The sequence below is a fragment of the Lutjanus erythropterus genome, chromosome 3 (assembly GCF_056507025.1).
Source record: "Lutjanus erythropterus isolate fLutEry1 chromosome 3, fLutEry1.hap2, whole genome shotgun sequence".
Lineage (NCBI taxonomy): Eukaryota > Metazoa > Chordata > Actinopteri > Lutjaniformes > Lutjanidae > Lutjanus > Lutjanus erythropterus.
In genome coordinates this window covers 48,068,491-48,085,968 of record NC_139319.1, presented here as the reverse complement: position 1 = coordinate 48,085,968, position 17,478 = coordinate 48,068,491, and the positions used below count along the sequence as shown (strand labels likewise).

At 41.1% G+C, this 17,478-nt stretch overlaps 1 protein-coding gene across 3 annotated transcripts in view; it reads right to left on the bottom strand.

Moving 5' to 3' along the window:
- adcy9a (adenylate cyclase 9a) overlaps positions 1-11,368 on the bottom strand; it is a 48,982-nt gene extending 37,614 nt beyond the window's left edge. For all 3 annotated transcript variants that reach the window (XM_084711343.1, XM_084711328.1, XM_084711336.1), the window contains exon 1: positions 8,718-11,368. In XM_084711343.1, coding sequence (XP_084567469.1) covers positions 8,718-10,611 — 1,894 coding nt within the window. In that variant the 5' untranslated portion in view covers positions 10,612-11,368. The remainder of the gene's footprint in view (positions 1-8,717) is intronic.
- Positions 11,369-17,478: the final 6,110 nt, after the last annotated feature.

Below are 17,478 nucleotides of genomic sequence, written 5' to 3'. Positions count from 1 at the left end.
ACACCACCCACTGTTTTAAATCATCCTGAATCTTGCAAGGCCAATGCTGACGTAGAGTCAACTGTTTGAGACTAGCCTACGTTTTGAAATTTATATTTAAACAAAAAGGAAAATGAATGCCCTCTATTCAGAATTGGGAGGAGGTCACAATATTTTTTGAAAACCCTCTACTTCTATGGTCTAAGGTTATGTACAGTATTGACACTCCCCTGCAGACACAAACACCACAGTCTCTCAGCCTCTCTGAGTCACTAGCTTTAGCTCAGCTAGCTACAAGGCAGGCATAACACAGAAACGTTTATAAAAAGGGCCACAAATGTGCTTGATGATAACTGTCAGAGCTCCTGCGAGTTCTGACAGCAGCTGCCCATGTTTGTTGTGAGATCTGTGAGAGTGTTTCTGATCCAGTAACCCAACAGTAATATAACAAGAACAGTGACACTGGGTCAAAACATCCCACTGGTAATGGGTAAAGTTAACACAGTTTGGTGTCAGTGTTATGTTGTGTCACCCACACTGAGTGAATTTTTAACACAGTGTGTTTTTTAGCATGTAGATTGCGCTGCTAACATTTTGACTTATTATAGCAGGAAAAGCACAGTTGTCATTAATAACATTAACAATGGCTCTGGTTTATTCAAGTATCCCAGCAAGCCATGGCAGTGTGACAGTGACTCAGCATGAACAATTCCAGGATGCTGAAGCTAAAGCTGCTAAATGGAATTCAGCTATAATACATAATTATTTACACCTGCACTTTTGCTGATTTTTAGTATGGACCTGTGTTTCTTTTATATGTTGTCTGCTTTTATGTCTGGTGTAAAGCACTTAAAATTCTTCATTGTGTAAAGGTACTACAAATAAAATTACCTCTGTGAAAAAGACTTGGTATGAGCAAAGTGGGGCAGTGCTGACGAAAATCTACAAAGCAAACCTTCCCTAGACAGCCTGAATAAAAACCCTAAACATTACATGACATCAGTGAGTCAGGAAACCACCACAGAAGTTACTGTTTGTCTTCACCTATTAGTTTGAAAGTTCCAGTCTCAGTAGAATTTCACCAGGGGTCGCGTTAACCAAATATTTTCCGTCGTTGACCGGTTTTTTAAAACGGTGACGGAAAAAGCTGAAGGTCATCTGTCATTTTGACAGGTTGCAATTCACACTCCTGACCACTTGGTGGCGAGTGAGCATATTAATTAGCTATTAGGTTCGTTCGAGATGAACTGTGCCTTGCCTGGAGAGTAGACGAGATCAGGCGGCCGCAGCAGGAGGTGGAGACAAAAAGCTGCAGTCAAGTCGGACAGTTTTCAACAGACTTACGAGAGAGTAGAGGAAGAGACACGAACATCCTGTTAGATCACCTGTAGGTTACCTGTAGTCTGCAGATCATGATCATAGCTGAAGAAATAAAGTGTGTTCTTGATCGTTGATTGAAGTTAAAATAGAAGAGATCCTCCTTTTGACGCATGTAACATCTGTTCTTTTATCTGCCTTGTAAAGCACTAAACTGTTCTTTTGATAAATCATATATATAACCTTTATTATTATCAGACACAAAATATCTGCTTGCTGACAGATTAAAACTTCATTGCACAACAGAAGACTGATATGTCCAGCATTAAATATTACAATTACACAGAAAATTAGTATTTTATACAACACGTGGTGTTTGTTGTCAAAATTATGAGACAATCAGAGCCTGTCAGCTTGTCAATCAGGTGACAGCCAGGCGTTTGCAGTCGGTGGAGAGCAGCTGCAGCATCTGGCTCTACAAACTGCGGCCGCCTTGATCTCGAGGTTATTGTTGCCCACATGTGCAAGTCGGGATCAAGTCGGGACACAAATCTAACCGGCATGCACTATGCGGCGATCACCGCTGATCAATTCTGCGCAGGCCTGGCTCATCTCGAACGCACCTAGTGTCACGGCAGCTGAGTGTCAGCAGCTGAAGTTTCTTCAAAAAGCCCAATAACGATGATGGTGTTGATAAAAGAGGTACGGTGTGGATTCTCTGTTCAGCTTGTTTGGACTGAATATTAATAAAAAATGAATCAAAATTAAATGCTATTGAATATGTAATTATTATCATTTTAAAAATTAAAGTGACGGGTAAAAATAGATTATGTCGGGATTTTTATGACCCTGTCAGTCAAAATGACAGACAATGAAAAAGTCTAGCGCAACCTCTGAATTTCACACAAACTCATGAATGTATTTCCATGCACTTTGGCACTTAGTATCAGCTTTGGGTCAATGAACTACTCATGGTGTATTATGGTGATCTATCCATGACTCCACAGGAGAAAACAAGAGGAAAAAGGGGATTTCACCAACCTAAATCTGCAGAAAAGAAATTGTCATTCAAAAGAACTTATGACAAGTTCATGAAAAAGCATATAGTCACTTGTAATGGAAAGAAACACATTTCACAACAAATATATTCAACTAGAGATAGTATGGAAGTGACACTTCCCTGTGAGATGGCTCAAATGTTACCTTTACTGGAAAAAGTGGATAAAGCCAAACATAGAGTGTGGAAAAGCAAAGCCCGTGACCCACTGGGGCTGGCCTGGTTATGGTTAAGGATCTGCCATTTGCCGGTGCATATTTAGGTGACACGTTTGATTTAGCACAGACTAACCAGCCTGAGGGCATGGACTTCCCACTGCAACACGCTGCACTGGGAGGATGGGCTTTTTTGTGTGCTTGAGTGTATATGTGCACACACAAAAAGAAAAGGACACATGCAAGCAAGCACCGATTTGCAAATGCAAAAATATGCACATGCACAGATGGACAGTACCTCCAGACTCACACAGATTGAAACTGACAAGGTGTCACCCTATGATACCTCTGCAACAGTTCAAGGTCCAAACTTTGAGTCTGCAGATATATAACATGCTGCTATACTGCACGGTAAACTAAAATTCTACACGGTCTAATGCACACGCACACACAGAAACACGCCCGAAAACTCCCAACAACCTCATTTCTCCCAGGCCACAGCCCTCAGCAAGGGGAGCCTAAAAAGACATTAACACAGCAGATACAGTCAGGATAATAAAATCCAGCTAAACAAAAACCCAGGCCAGAAAAACTGCAGTCCTCACCAGCTGCAGTGAAATACAAGGGTTTTAGTGTGTTAGAAACAGACAGTGATTTGAAAAGTCGAGCAGGACTGATGACAAAAGTAAGCCCACTACCCAACAATTTTTTTCTTTAAAAACTACTCAGAACGATTAATTGATTGTCAAAACAGCTGGTGATTAATTTAATAATCGAAAGTGAAACGTATTACTCAAAGGTCTTTATTTAAAGTTCCAGAACGACTGGTGATAACTAGGAATGTGGCAATACCTAAAAGTCAAGATACGATAATACCACAAAAAAAGCCCATTATATTATTTTAGCATAGTATTAAAGACGAAAGAAAGATTACAACTTGAAAAAATTCTGAAATAAAAAAAATTTAAATTAAACACAAAATTATTTAAAAAACATTTTAAAATTAAAAATCTGATGTGTACAGCATTTTCGTTTGTATAAAATTAATTTGTACTTTTTAACTTTTTGAAATATGATAAAATAAAAGTAGCCAGCCATGACCTAAGCATGTAGAAAAAAAAATAGCACAAATTATGCTTGGTAATAAATGTTTGAATTATGTATGGTAGCAAAACAAAAACAATCAATCAGTCAGTAGGAGTCCTTTTATGAAATAAAAAAAAAAAATTACATCAAGTATATATATAAAGATACTGTAAAAGCAACAACAAGTGTGTGTGTTCTGGGTTTGTCCATCACAGAAACATGTTTTTTACCACCCAGCCAAATTTGAGTGATTAAAAAAAATGCTAAGTAAATATAATTAGGTTTCAAAATCATGAAAAAATGAGCAGATTTCTCTGCTCTGAAATGCTGGGAGTATTTCCACTCTGCTGTCTCAGTGTCAAACACCACTACAACCTGAAAACAACCAGAAACATGGATGTTCTGTCTAGCAGCTTTACTGGAAACATTCAGACATGTTTGAGCCACTGGCACATAACATGGAATATATGTTTTTATTAAAATTTCAATAAAAAAACTGGTATGGCAGTTATTACTGTACTCCTATTGCTAGGAAACATTTCAGATATATTTCAATTACATTTATTGTGCAAAACTGGAATAATAAATTGTAAGACAAAAAATAAAAATACAAAACACTTTGTCAAGTATATCAAGTATTACCACCCCTTATAACCACTTTCGTCTGACATAATGTGGGGATTTTTAATTTTCTACTTGTGGTCTTGTTGACAGGTTTTTTTCCTCCGGCAAAGTGAGGGCTCTACTGGTCAGTATGGTCAGTAATGATACAATCAAAATTCATATCTCAGGGTAAATTTATACCATTGTACTTTCTATACTGTTTATACTGTCCAGCCCCATACATCATCTGTGAAATACAGAATATCTGCCATGGCTTCCTCGTGATATCCTTCCTAGCTGCTGCCACCTACGGTATATATATCGCCTCTACTGGCTCCATGGCTGCTGGTTTTACTAATAAGTCAAGAATTCATTCATTCAATGCTGACCAAACATGTATTGTGAATGTGTTATGATGAAGACATTTTTGCAGATGATGAAACTGTGCTTGTTTGAGAGCATGAGTACAGCCTAAAGAGTTCAGTTTTAATTTTTATTTTTTAATGATCCACTGTAATTTTCCATTTTTATTTTCCATTTTTACACTAGCAATTGCAGGCTTTGCACTATTAAAGTGGATATAATATACAAATATAGTCAGTGTACTTTTGTACTTTTCGTAAGTTTGCACAGTTCAAACTTTAACTAGCCTAAATTTCTTATCTTCCTTTGAAGTACTGTGAAGCATGAAAATATTGCTTATTTTGTCGAGTATTTAAATCCTTCGCTGCATACCTGCAAAGTTAATGCATTTGTCAGTAGAGGTATGACTCAGCCCTGCATCTTTCACAAATACAAAAAGCAGATGTGTGCATTAAAATAGTGTTGACAAGGTCCATGTACAGCGCTGTGATGAGAGATTGTTTGTCTCTGCATCATCCCTCACAATCCATTACACAGACCACTTAGATATAGTCCATTTCTGGTACATCTACTGACAAACTACAGTGTCTTACCAACTGGCTGCTTTCATGGTCAAACAAAGTGTGGTTTGCTTAGTTGTTGCTGTTTAAAGGAGAGCGGGGGTGATGGGTAGGAACTAACAGAGAGAGAATGGTTGAAAGCACGCTATCATTCAGCCTGCTGGGGGATCTATGGCAAAGCCTTGACTAAAGACAGGCAGACAGCACTAAAGCAGTGTTACACAACAGACCATGTACAGGCCCGGGTGACAGGTGAGAGACTGAGGCGATGAATGTGATAACACAACAAGGATAAGGAAAAGCACTGGGAGAGATGTGGATTGTGAAAGGGAAGGAGACATAAAAGAGGGTGAAGCAAAGGACAGAATGATAGAGGAGCGAACAGACTAACTTGATAAGATATAAGCACAAAAGAGGCTGCAAATAGGGACACATCGATTTATCAGGGATTTATCAGGATCAGTTGACTAAGATCAGCCTATTCACACGTGGCAGCGGCCGACATTCACCTGTCAAGTCACATCAATTTTGCGCTCACTAAATGTTGTGTTGGTTATTTGCTGTCGGACTGGTACAACAGTAGCTAGCATACCCAGCTGCTGTTTCTGAGCAGAAACCACTGGTTGGACATAACTTTCTCTGTCTCCCTGACACCCAAGGGGAAATAATAACAACAAAAAGAAAATAAACAATCAAAAAAAAACATGTGCATCAGCTAAATTTACATTTTAAATATCAGTCTTAGTCCAGGGATTTCAGTGCATCCCTAGCTGTAAATAATGAAAAAGGTAGGAAGATACTAAATGAGCCAGACAACAGAAAGAATCACTGTGATTTATAAAACCTCCACATCACAAATGTTACTTTATTGTCCTGGAGATTTCGACCACTGAATAACCTGTTTTCAACCCAACTAACTAGGTATTAACTGTTTGTGTGTTTTGATGTCTTAAAAAACTAGGTATTTTGTTGGTCTGATGTAGAGGTAGGCAAAATATCGATATTATTTAGATATCCTGATATGAGACTAGATATCGTCTCAGGTTTTGGAAATCATTATATCATGATACATCATAAGTTTTGTCTGTTTGTGGCTGAATTACAGTAAAGTACTGTAATTTTCTGAATTTACCAGACTGTTCTAGCTGGTCTATTATTTGCCTTTACACATCTAGTCGTTTTATCCACGTTACTGATGATTATTCATCAAAAATCTCATCAAGCAAGTCCCAAGTTACTGTGGCAAGAATGATACAAGTCAAATTATGTCAAGTCATTCCTCAGGTCAAGCAAGTCACAAGTTTAGTCATATGAATTGCGATGCCTGCCAAGACAAATGCAAACATTTCATTAAAAAAATCATGTCTTTTGGAGTCCTCTGTCTCAAGTCTATGTCAAGTCTCAAGTCATGAATACCAAGTCAAAGTCAAACTGAGTCTTTTATTTTTGCTCAGGTCAAGCAAGTCTCAAGTCCGCAAAAGTGTGAGTGAGTGGAAACTATCAATAGTTAACTCTACAATATTGTTGTAATTTCAAGGTATTTGGTCAAAAATGTTGTGTTATTTGATTTGTCCATATTGCTGTCTGTTATTTTAGTGAAAATGTGTATGTTGAGATATATCTCATATCATGACATAGCCTAAAATATTGAGACATTATTCATAAGCCATATTACCCAGCTCAGCCAAATGGAAAATTCAAGATGAGCAAACTAACATCATCAGCACCTACGAAAAATGATTATTCACTGAGTCTGACCATTCTCCCAAACTCGCATACACAGAATTACATCACTCAGTATGCCATTCTGACTATTTATCTCTCTCAACTAGAGGCATGACGATTTCGCTCTAAATAAGGCTATGTCAATTACTCCGCAAAAATAAAACCATCTCTCTGCTAAAGAAGCAAACTGTTAAGGTCTTCTTATTCTCTGAGCAGGAAACTGTGGGACACTGTTTCAGCGGGAAAAGTAGATGCCATTCTCTCCTTTCCTCTCCCTCAACAAAAGCTGCATGTCAACATCTCACTCTGTCACTGTTCGCCAGTCTGGAAACAGAGAGTGATGGCACCATGTAGAGCCAAGTGTGAATACACTCTGACATAAGGCCTGACAATAGAACAGACAGTCTCTGTTTGCAAGAGACCTAAGATTAGATGGCCCAAGAGGAATTCCCTGCTGGAGAGATTAGTTCCATCGATGCTGCTTTCCACAGAATATTGAGACAGACTGTGTTTGTGTGTGTGTGTGTGCACACGTGTGTGTGTGTGTGTGTGTGTGTGTGTGTGTGTGTGTGTGGATGCTGGACAAGTTTCAGCAAATCAGCAGTCAAATTTCTTTCCATATCTTTTACTCTCTGTCTGATGTCTGTCTGGTCCCATCCGATATGTGGTGGTCAAAATATAACCCAATGAACACCTGTTTAATCCAATAGAAAGCCAGGAGCATATCTGCATAAAAAACTTTACTGATGATGTTGTACTGATCGTTAGCTCAAACAGAGGAGCATCCCATGGAGGTTAGACACTGATTTTTGTATGGTTAAAAACTGTATTCAATCCAAGAGAAAGCCTGCTCTATTTAACAAACATATCAGCCTAATGTGTGAGTCACGGTCTCATATATTCTCTGTTGTATACCAAATGTATACTTGTCCTATCATCCTTGTGTTGTAAGTATCCATTAATAGTGTCACTGTGCAAGTTGGAAACATTTGTCTGTAGCAAGGATTTTAAATCCATTTGTTTTATACAGAGATTAAACATTCTAATCTCAATGACACAAGCCTCAGTCATTCAAATATGCAGCTCCAAAATAAATCTGCAGAGTGCTGCTTTCAACTAACAAATTTATCATTAATACAAATTTGTACAAAACCACTGATAGCATAAGGTAATTGAGGTCATCACAGAAAATGTGATACAGTATGTCCTTGAGCAGCAAAATGGTATTAAATGTATCGACTTGATGCTTTTCAATTACTTAAAATTGGTTGATTTCTGAAAACAATTCTGCAGGTACTGACAGTGGCATTTGGTATTAATTAACTGTTACTGGATCTTGAATGATATCCTCTTGATATGAACCAAAACATGCATCTCTTCCTGGTGCTCTAATCTCTTAATCTTGTAGCCTGATCTCCTGCTTCTGTCAGCAGGCTGTTTCAACAGGACTAACTGGTCAGATAACATATTTTAGTGCTGTCTAGGCATGCAGTGACCCCACTCAACCCTGATGACCATGTGCTAACGTGCACATGTTCAGACAATGTAGGCTTTCAACCTTTATCCTCTACATGTGTGACTTCACTCAAATGCAATGCCCTCCGGTTCTTGTTATCATTTTCTGTATTTTTAGACTGCTGCATTGTTAAGTTCTTTGCCACAAGTTCAATGGCCATTTTGGATTAACATAGGCATGTTTTATATTGCAAATGTATATTTTAAAGTAATAACCATTAATCAGTAGAGTCTGTGTTCAAGATCAGTGATTCTTTCTCTTTAGGATTGTGTTGAATTTCTATGACTAAATATTCAACTTCTGCACACTGTTTATATAGAGAAGTCAGAAGAAGTCAGAGGGGAACATCCACTTACCCTTTAGTTTCTCCACTACACTCTGCCCGGCTCTCTCCGCTACCCGCCCATCTTCCCGCTGGTAATGGTCATCCAGGAAACAGGCTGTAGCTTCTGACAGGTGGACCTTTCCCGCCACGCCCAGTTGCTCCATCAAGTTTGCCAGATTGACATCATTTGACCATACATCGAACTTGAAGCGCTTCATTCCCAGGATCCCACACAGGACGGTGCCCGTATGGACGCCGACGCGCATGCTGACAGTCTCATTTGTCTCCTGGCAGAACTGCTCAATGGCCTGTATCATGCCCAGGCCCATCTCTACACAGCAGTAGGCGTGATCCGGTCTAGGCTCGGGGCAGCCAGCTACGCAGTAGTAGCAATCTCCCAGAGTGCTGATCTTCTCACAACAGGTTAGTTCACAGAGCCGGTCAAAACGTCCAAACAGATCATTGAGAAGGCCCACCAAGGCTGGTGCTGATTTATTGGCAGACATTTTGGTGAAACCCACAATGTCCGCAAACAGGATGCTGACAGGCTCCATCCGTTTCATATTGAAGGGCCGGAAGATTATCTGTCCACGGGGGATGGAGGTCTTCTTGCGTTTGTGATTGTTGTGAGGGTGGTTCTTGGGGTTTGTGGCACTTTGGGCTTGTGAAGCTCCTCCGCCTCCTCCGCCACCCACTGAGATGGCGGAAGCAGAGCAGGCACCAGAAGAATAACGCTTGCCAGAGTTCTCACCGCTGCCCTCATCATCACCTTGCTTCATCAGCTCATCTGCGACTCGCCGTGGCATGACTGAGTGGATCATACGCTCCTTCAAGGCTTTCTCCACTTCTAAGTCTTTGCCATGCATAATAGCCTGGCCTACCTTAAGGAACGTGCTGCGTGAACGCACCTCCGACATGATGAATAGGTGGATGCCAATGACATGGGCGCACAAGTGGAGCAGAGCTTTGGCTGGGCCCAGCCAGCGGAGGGTGTCTCCTTCCCAATCTGAACCTGAACCCACCAACCCAGTCCCCCACCGAGTAGTGTCATAACTCCTTTGAAGTAATGGTAGCCATTCTAATGCCTCAAATAATATAGAATACAGGAGGCCCAGCATCACCGAGGCATATAGACGGACATGGAGGACACTGTATAACAATAACAGAACCTCCATGCACAAGGAAAAGGTGCCTACAGGGGAGATGCAAGGGGTTGGAGGTGGTGCTACTTTGTCTGGTGAGAGATATGAGGCATTCCCCCCACCAGCCCACTCCAGCTCAATGTAGCCAGCAGTCTGTATCTGTGGAGCTAAGGTGATGGCGAAGGTGACCGCGATCAGGAGCAAGGAGGTTTGATTGTACAGCCACGTGTAGGGCTGAGTTAAAGTGAACAAAAAGAGGAGCACTAGGACGACTAAAAAGGAGGCTGTGGGGGCTAGGAAGGTCATGGGGTTGCAGCGGTCACTGTTGACCCCAAAGTACACCCCCCACAGCACTGCTGCCACTGCCAGGTAGAAGAGAACATAACGGAAGCGGCGCTGTGTCTGAGGAAAGCACCTCTCTTGGCACGCCTCTTCCAGGATGGGGGAGTCAAACTTGGGGTCCCAGCACTGAGCGGCAGAGCGTTCAAACAGCGGTGGTGCCTTCCTTTGCACCCTAACCGTGGAGGTCGCAGCCGGTCTTGAGTCTGCTGAGCTGCAGCTGGAGGAGATGCTGTATTTGTGGAGGTTAGGGTTCATTTTACTCACAGCCCCATAGCCCACAGCTCCTCCTGCTCCACTGTTGGCAGCTCTCTGTGGCTCATGTTGATGCACGTGTGGCGCGCTGTTGGTAATCCGCACGGTCACGGCGCCATCCCCGCTAGAGTCGCAGCTCACTTCCGTGCCATGCATGAGAAGCTGCCGGTGGTGATGCAGAGTGGCCATATTGACTAGTGTGACGAGGAAACAGAGGAAGGGGGGTGCGGGAGAGGTGTTAAATATTAATAATATCTTCTGATGGCGCCCAAGCAATTAGACGCGGTGCGTGGGCGCCGTGTGTGCACATGTGGCACGGAGAGGAGGAGGGAAGAGGAGGAGGCGAGAGAGTGGCAGGCAGACAGAGAGGGAGAGAGAGAGCAAAGGTGTTTGTTGGAATAATCACACTGCATGAATGGTGAGCACGGCACAGACGTCTTTGCTACGTACACGGCAGCCTGCACACTCACTCACACAAGACGCGCCGTTCCAGTTCCTTGAGCAGTTCATTATCCGACCCCGGGTTTGCGTCAGTACTCACATTACATGTATCCTTCTCCAAAGAGGCTCTGGGTTTGAGCCCGGCTTTCTCTCCAGCTGCGGTAAAAACACTGTCATCACTCTTTCTGCCTCCTGAATTGAACATCCTTCTCGGAAAAGGACTGGTTAGTGATGCAACGGTTTTTTATGCCTTCATCAAGTCAGTCCTGACGTTACATGACTGGAAATTACCTCCTCTGGATGTGCGCAATATTTCGATACTGCTGACATTACAAAGTCAGACAGCGTCGAATCCGAAATAACGTGGTTTGCGTGGAAAAAACAGCGATCAGGTCCAGGGCTTCATTACATGAGCAGACACAGAGGCTGTCAACAGTTGGCGTTGTGCACAGCAAGTGGCTACAAAAGTTACACTGTCCCTCTTATCTCCACAACATGCGCGACAAAAAAATATTGACTTCATGAACAGCTAGTAGGGCTGAAATAAAAATGTCTGGATTTAGGGAATTCAATCATAAAGCATCAAAACTATAACAAAAATATTTCCAATAAGCAATAATTTATCACTCCTCACTTAAAATATATTTTTTCTCGTTTTACATAAGGTTGAATGATTTACATAAAAATGAATATCGGCCTAAAATGTGAACAAATTGTTAATTCCGCTAATTAAAAGAGTAGGTGATCTGTAATTAAGGCGGTTTTTTTTCCTCTACATCCTTTCTCATGCATGGCTCAGTTTGCTAAGGATCTGCATTCCTTATTCCCATACACTCTCCTTCCATCTTTATTCCAGCGGGCCCTTGAAAATATTCCAGACTGAGTTATTTTGGAGTCCTGTCCAGTCCAAGATCCAGATCATAAGAGGCCTGACAGGCAGGCCTGTTCCCACGGATCCAGCCCCGTCCTTTCCTGAACTCCCTCTCCGGATCTCCACCGTTTATTCCCCCTCCGCCTTTCAAAGAGGGGGTCGGGGAGGGGTATGTGCTATTCAAAGACGCGTAATCCGAAAAGAGAAGCGCAGAAAATACCATCCACTGGCCCGAATTAGTGTAGGTTTGCCTCTACTGGGAGTGTCTGCAACTTGTTGCGCGCAGTTGGCAAAATATACAGCTATGAGGAACAGCCTCGGTCGGAACAGGCTGGTCTATAAATAGTGATGATCAAAACTCTTGCAATAACAACACCAACGGCGTGTAACATTTGAATACTTTTCTTCAACTTATTCTGTGGAATAACAAGAGCACTAAATACAAAAAAACGCAGTACTTAAAAATCACGTCGTAAAGCGCGTGCAAAACGTCAGCGATAGGCCCCCTCTCGTTTCCAAAAGCTTCCAAACTTTTTTTCCCAGGCCGTATTTCCTGCGTTTGGAGAGAAGACCCAGTTAGGAGTCTCTGGTTATTTGGAGCTGAGGCTGGATTTCCTCCCCTCGCATTCCCCTCAGAGCAAAGAAGTAGAAAATCCCCAGAGCAATAAAGGAAACCCCTTGGATGACTCTTCGGTGGGATTATCAAAAACCACCCCACAAACGGCTCTCTCTCACTTTATCTAAACTAATTCCTTAGGTCTGGATAGCACTAGTTTTCGCTGGCATGCATGTGTCCAACAAACACAACACTGTGCGCTCTGGCTGTGGTGCGTCCTCTTCCGTCCGCCGCTGGTTGCCTCCCTTTCCCCCCCGATATAGCTCTCTGCTGGAGTTGGGTGTGTGTGTGTGTGTGTGTGTGTGTGTGTGTGTGTGTGTGTGTGTGTGTGTGTGTGAGGGGGGGGGGGGGGGGGGGGTAAATAAAAACAGAGCTACCGCTACAGGTTTGCGGCTGGTTTTCCGTCTTATCCGGGCGAACGTAATATCTCCACTCCTGTAGCTGCCACCATCTTCGCTGTGACTGGGTCGGAAATCCTCCCCCAGCTGTTGTGGCGGTGCGGGTTGGTGGGACCAGCCTGTCAAGCATACCACAGTTTTAAAAAACACCGTTTCCGGTCTCGCATTTCAAGACGGCCAAATAAGACTGTGGAACATTAATAATAGAAATCTACTTACATTGGCTTTAGCAAGACAGTGGGACGGTAATTGGTGACACGACGTCACAGGACAGTTTTGATAGGAGTATTAAGAATGAGCTATTAATATATTTGGTGGGTTAAGGAAGCACCATTAAATGCAAAGATACAACTAAATGTGCAGCATAAATGTATGTGTGTGTGTTTGTATGTATGTATGGCACTGACTTTATTTGATTAATTTGTGTTATTAGTAACACCTGTGTGTGTTTACCCTACTATAACTATTTCTTGTCAAAATGACTGCCGTGAAAAAAGTGTATCCTTTAGACCTATAGCAGAGTTGAGACATGCTGTTCACAGTGTTATTCAAATTAATTGAATTTTATTAGTTTAACATTACACATATATTAATAGCTAACTAACTACAGTTGGACATTTTTAATTTTATTTACATCAGATTTCAGAATGATTTAATGCTTAGTTGTGTAAGTTGAGGCTAAACTAAGTTAGTTAAACAATGATACTAGCTAATGGCTATTAGCTGTGTATTTCTGGGATGATGGTAAGACAGCTGTGTACTTAGTTAGCTGACTAGCTGGTAGAAAACCCTTTTTATAACCAAATAGCTGTTTAGTGTGTAGTTTTTACTGAGGAAAGGTGTCCACCCAGCCAGACCATTATTTTGCTAAGATAGCTATTTTCAGTAATTTTAAGCTCAGCTAACGTTCAGTAATTACCAGCTTAATTTTACTAGCACGATACGTTGTACCTTTTCCAAATTAACGTTGAGTCCAAAGGTGAGCTACAACAAACTGGTGTCAAGTAAAATACAAAGAATTTGGCGCCTTTAATTTGAAGGCAGACTGTGAGCTGCGGGTACCTCCCTGGTTGTGTGCGTCTAACTCGACAGATGTTGGTGAGTGAGCATCCAGAGTGGAGCTCTGCTGCGTTCATGTCACATGTGAACAACCGTCGCAACAGTCCTTTCGCTTGTTTAACCTTCACTACTGATGTTTACTGTCCGTAAATTACAATCACCCCCTTCACACTCAACCAGCACCACTGAGTCAACCAATTGGGCTTGTGAACATTATTAATTTCACTGCCAACCAACAGGCTAGACGCAGAGGTGTCCTGCCATGACATTTACTGAAGTTTACTGAACTTTAGATTTAGATTCTAGTATTTCCCATTTAATTTAATGTCTCATCACAGACAATCAGTGGGTGTGTGATCATCAGCTGAACTCTGGTCTATTGACTACCTTTTAAACTATTTTAACCAGTTAATTTGATATAACTGTCTTTAATCATTTTAGTTTGGCCTAGAGCAGTGAAGTAGTGCAATATGACATCACACTATTATAGTATTAATATGTTGCCATGTAGACACATGAAATAAGGAAGTAAAACTTTAATTACTCAAAAAAGCCAGTTGTTCTTTACCATTTCCAAAATACAAATGCCAGAGAGATGACTCTACTTGTTGTTTCACAGTTTAAATTGAGACTATTTAAAAAAAAAATGTATTGCCTGTAAAAGAGCTCTGATAGTATTTGGGGTGGTGGAAAATCGGTTGTAATTCTTTATCTTGCAGTAAAAGACAGATGGAAAACCCACCTCCAAACAGGGAACAAATGTCAAGCAGCAGTCATGTTTTTGTCCAAAAGGTTTTCTCGGAATACAGTCTTTATATTGATAAAAACTAATCTGCAGTCAGATAGAGCATGTGAAATTTCCTGACCATTCTTTTTTACTTATTAATTTATTGTAGTATTACAAATCAGTTTTAAAAATATGTTCCTATTTCATTATCTTCCCCTAGCAAGACTCATTTATTTGTCATTCATTTATTTAGCATTTTACAACAGAGTCTCCTTCATGCTATCACAAAAACAAAAAATATATACAATAAATGGATGAATAAATAATAAGTCATAATGTAAAACTCTTTTCCATGTTGGAAAGCTGAGGGGAGATGCTGCTCTGTAGCCTGGTGGTATGACGGTGCATACGTCTGTATTGCTACACAGTGAACAGACTGTGACTTGGGTGGTTGTTGTCTTTTATTATCATCTGGGCTTTGTGTAGGCACGTCACCTCCCCAATGTCACTGATGCTCAGTTGAAGTGAACCAGTGATGTTTTGGCCGGTTTTATTGACCTGCTGTAGCGTTTTCCTGTCCTGGGCTGTGTGCATCCAGGCCAGCTGTTTCCAGTTAAGATGCTTTCTATTGCTCCTCTGAAGAACCTGACAAGAACATGACACAGGAATTGCTCAAGTTTCCTTGACAAAAGCTATTTCTGAGCCTTCTTTACTACGGTGGAGATGTGTGACGTCTCAGATGTTGATTCCCAGGGAACCTAAAATTGCTCACCTGCTCCACCTCAGCTCCACTGATTCAGATGGGGGTGTGCCTCTTTGCCTCCTTTCTCCAAAAATCAACAAACGGAAGTCCATGTTCTGTGTCTTGAACTGCAGCAAAAGTACACAAACCTTTTACTCAAGTAGAAGTACAGATACTTGTGTAAAAGAAGTGCAAGTACTGATTCAATTTCTTTATTCAAGTAAAAGTGAAAAAGTGCAGGTTCTGAAATGTACTCAAAGTACAAAAGTTGCCCTCTGAAGGACATTTTTACTGGCTGTTTCTGCACATAACTAACATAACCTCACCTTTTCTCTGTCATCAAGTCTCCCTGTCTGTCTGTCTGTTTCATCTTGTTACATCTTTTATCTTGTTTTCATCTTGTTTTTGTCTTGTCTCTTACATCATTTTCATCTTGTTATGCCTTTTATGTGATTTTCCACTTGTTATGCTGCATCATTTTCGTCTTATTATGCTGTTTTCGTCTTGTTGCATCTTGTTATAGCTTTTTACACCTTTTACATTGTTTTCATCTTGATACGGCATTTTAGCCTTCCACTGTTTTAGTTTGGTTACGTCTTTTTACGTTGTTTTCATCTTGCATTAAATCTAAAGTAACAAGCCTGTTTTGAAAATGTGGTGAAAAGGTGTAGAAAGTACAGATATTTGTGTTAAAATGTAGGGAGCAAAAGTATAAGATAGTCAGAAAAATAAATAAAGTAAAGTACAGATACCTGAAAAATCTACTTAAGTACAGTAGCAAAGCATTTGTACTTAGTTACTTCCCATCTCTTGGAGGAGGTGACACCATCAGAGTGTTAATTGTGCTAATCTGCTTCATGGGGAAGACATATAGGATGTTTAATATTTTTAACACTGTAACTAAAAGTAGAACCAGCAACTCAACCACAGAATGTAGAAAATAAAGAGGTGTGAGAGGATCTTTTCAGTCTAAAGTTCAAGGTCATGTATATTGAAGAGGGAGAAAGGAGAATGGTTTACTGAACAGTAACCTATTACACAACAAGAATTATCCAGCACAAATCATGCAGAGGAAACAAGCAATAAAAAAGTATTGATTGTATGTATTGTATGATTTAAGTCTAAAGCATGTGGGCTCTCAGACATTCAAGTGGTATGTGCTTCATTTGGCACATACGGACATTATTATGGTGTTTCTAGTGACCACACAGTAGTTTCAGATGGAAATAGTTTCAGATGGAAATCGTGCAGTGATGAGATTGTGAACAGCAGGTGAATAGCAAGAAGATAAACAAAGTAACACAAAGTTATAGCGCTTTTTCAGCTAGTGTGTGTCCTTCTTTGAAGAAGCAATAATGTTTTAACTTTGGAGCCAATAAAAGCCAGTAACCCCCAATGCATCACTTAAGGTTGTGTGCGTGCATGTGTGTGTACATGGCATGTGCGTGGCGTGTGTGTGTGTGCTTGCGTTCGAGGGCTTACGAGAGAGGCCTGTTTGTTTGAGTTGATAACGCTGCACTGATAAGTCTGTTAACATTGTGCCTGAAAACCTCTGAACACGGCCCCTCAGCTCAACAAACACATTATACACAGCTCAGATACATATTTATGTGCGCAGCATTATGTATGCACAGGTGTGTTCACGCCGTGTGGTGTGCGTTTGTGCTTGTGTCATCCTGGTGTTGTCGATGTGGTATTTATGGTTGATGTGATATTTTATTGACCCGCTGTGGAAATTAACTTCTTGCCTGTGGAGCCCAGGGTCACCTGCAGTACAGCTGCAGATTTTCTTGCACGAATTTAAGAGACGTGCCAGTGAGGAGACAAGCTGCCATAAAATATGTGACAAATAGGCTTAACTCCGCTTACATGAAACGGTGAGGGTTATTTCCACCTCCTGTGCAAATCGCATTTTTAACCTTCTTAAAATGTCCATGTGATGTCTTTCATGTGTTATAAGATGTATCAGGAGCAAAAATAAGCAATAAACACTCTGTCTGAGTATTTCTCTCTTTGAAACTGCAATGAGCAAGGGCAGTCTAAAAAAAATGGATTTAGTCAGGCTGAATATATGATGTCATAAACCTAAGGAACCAATCCCATGAATCGAGGGCTATGCATATCATTAGTGGTAATGCCACTGTAGCTAGTTGCCATGATTGGCTACCAAAACAGAGGACAAGCTAGGCATAGCTACTTATA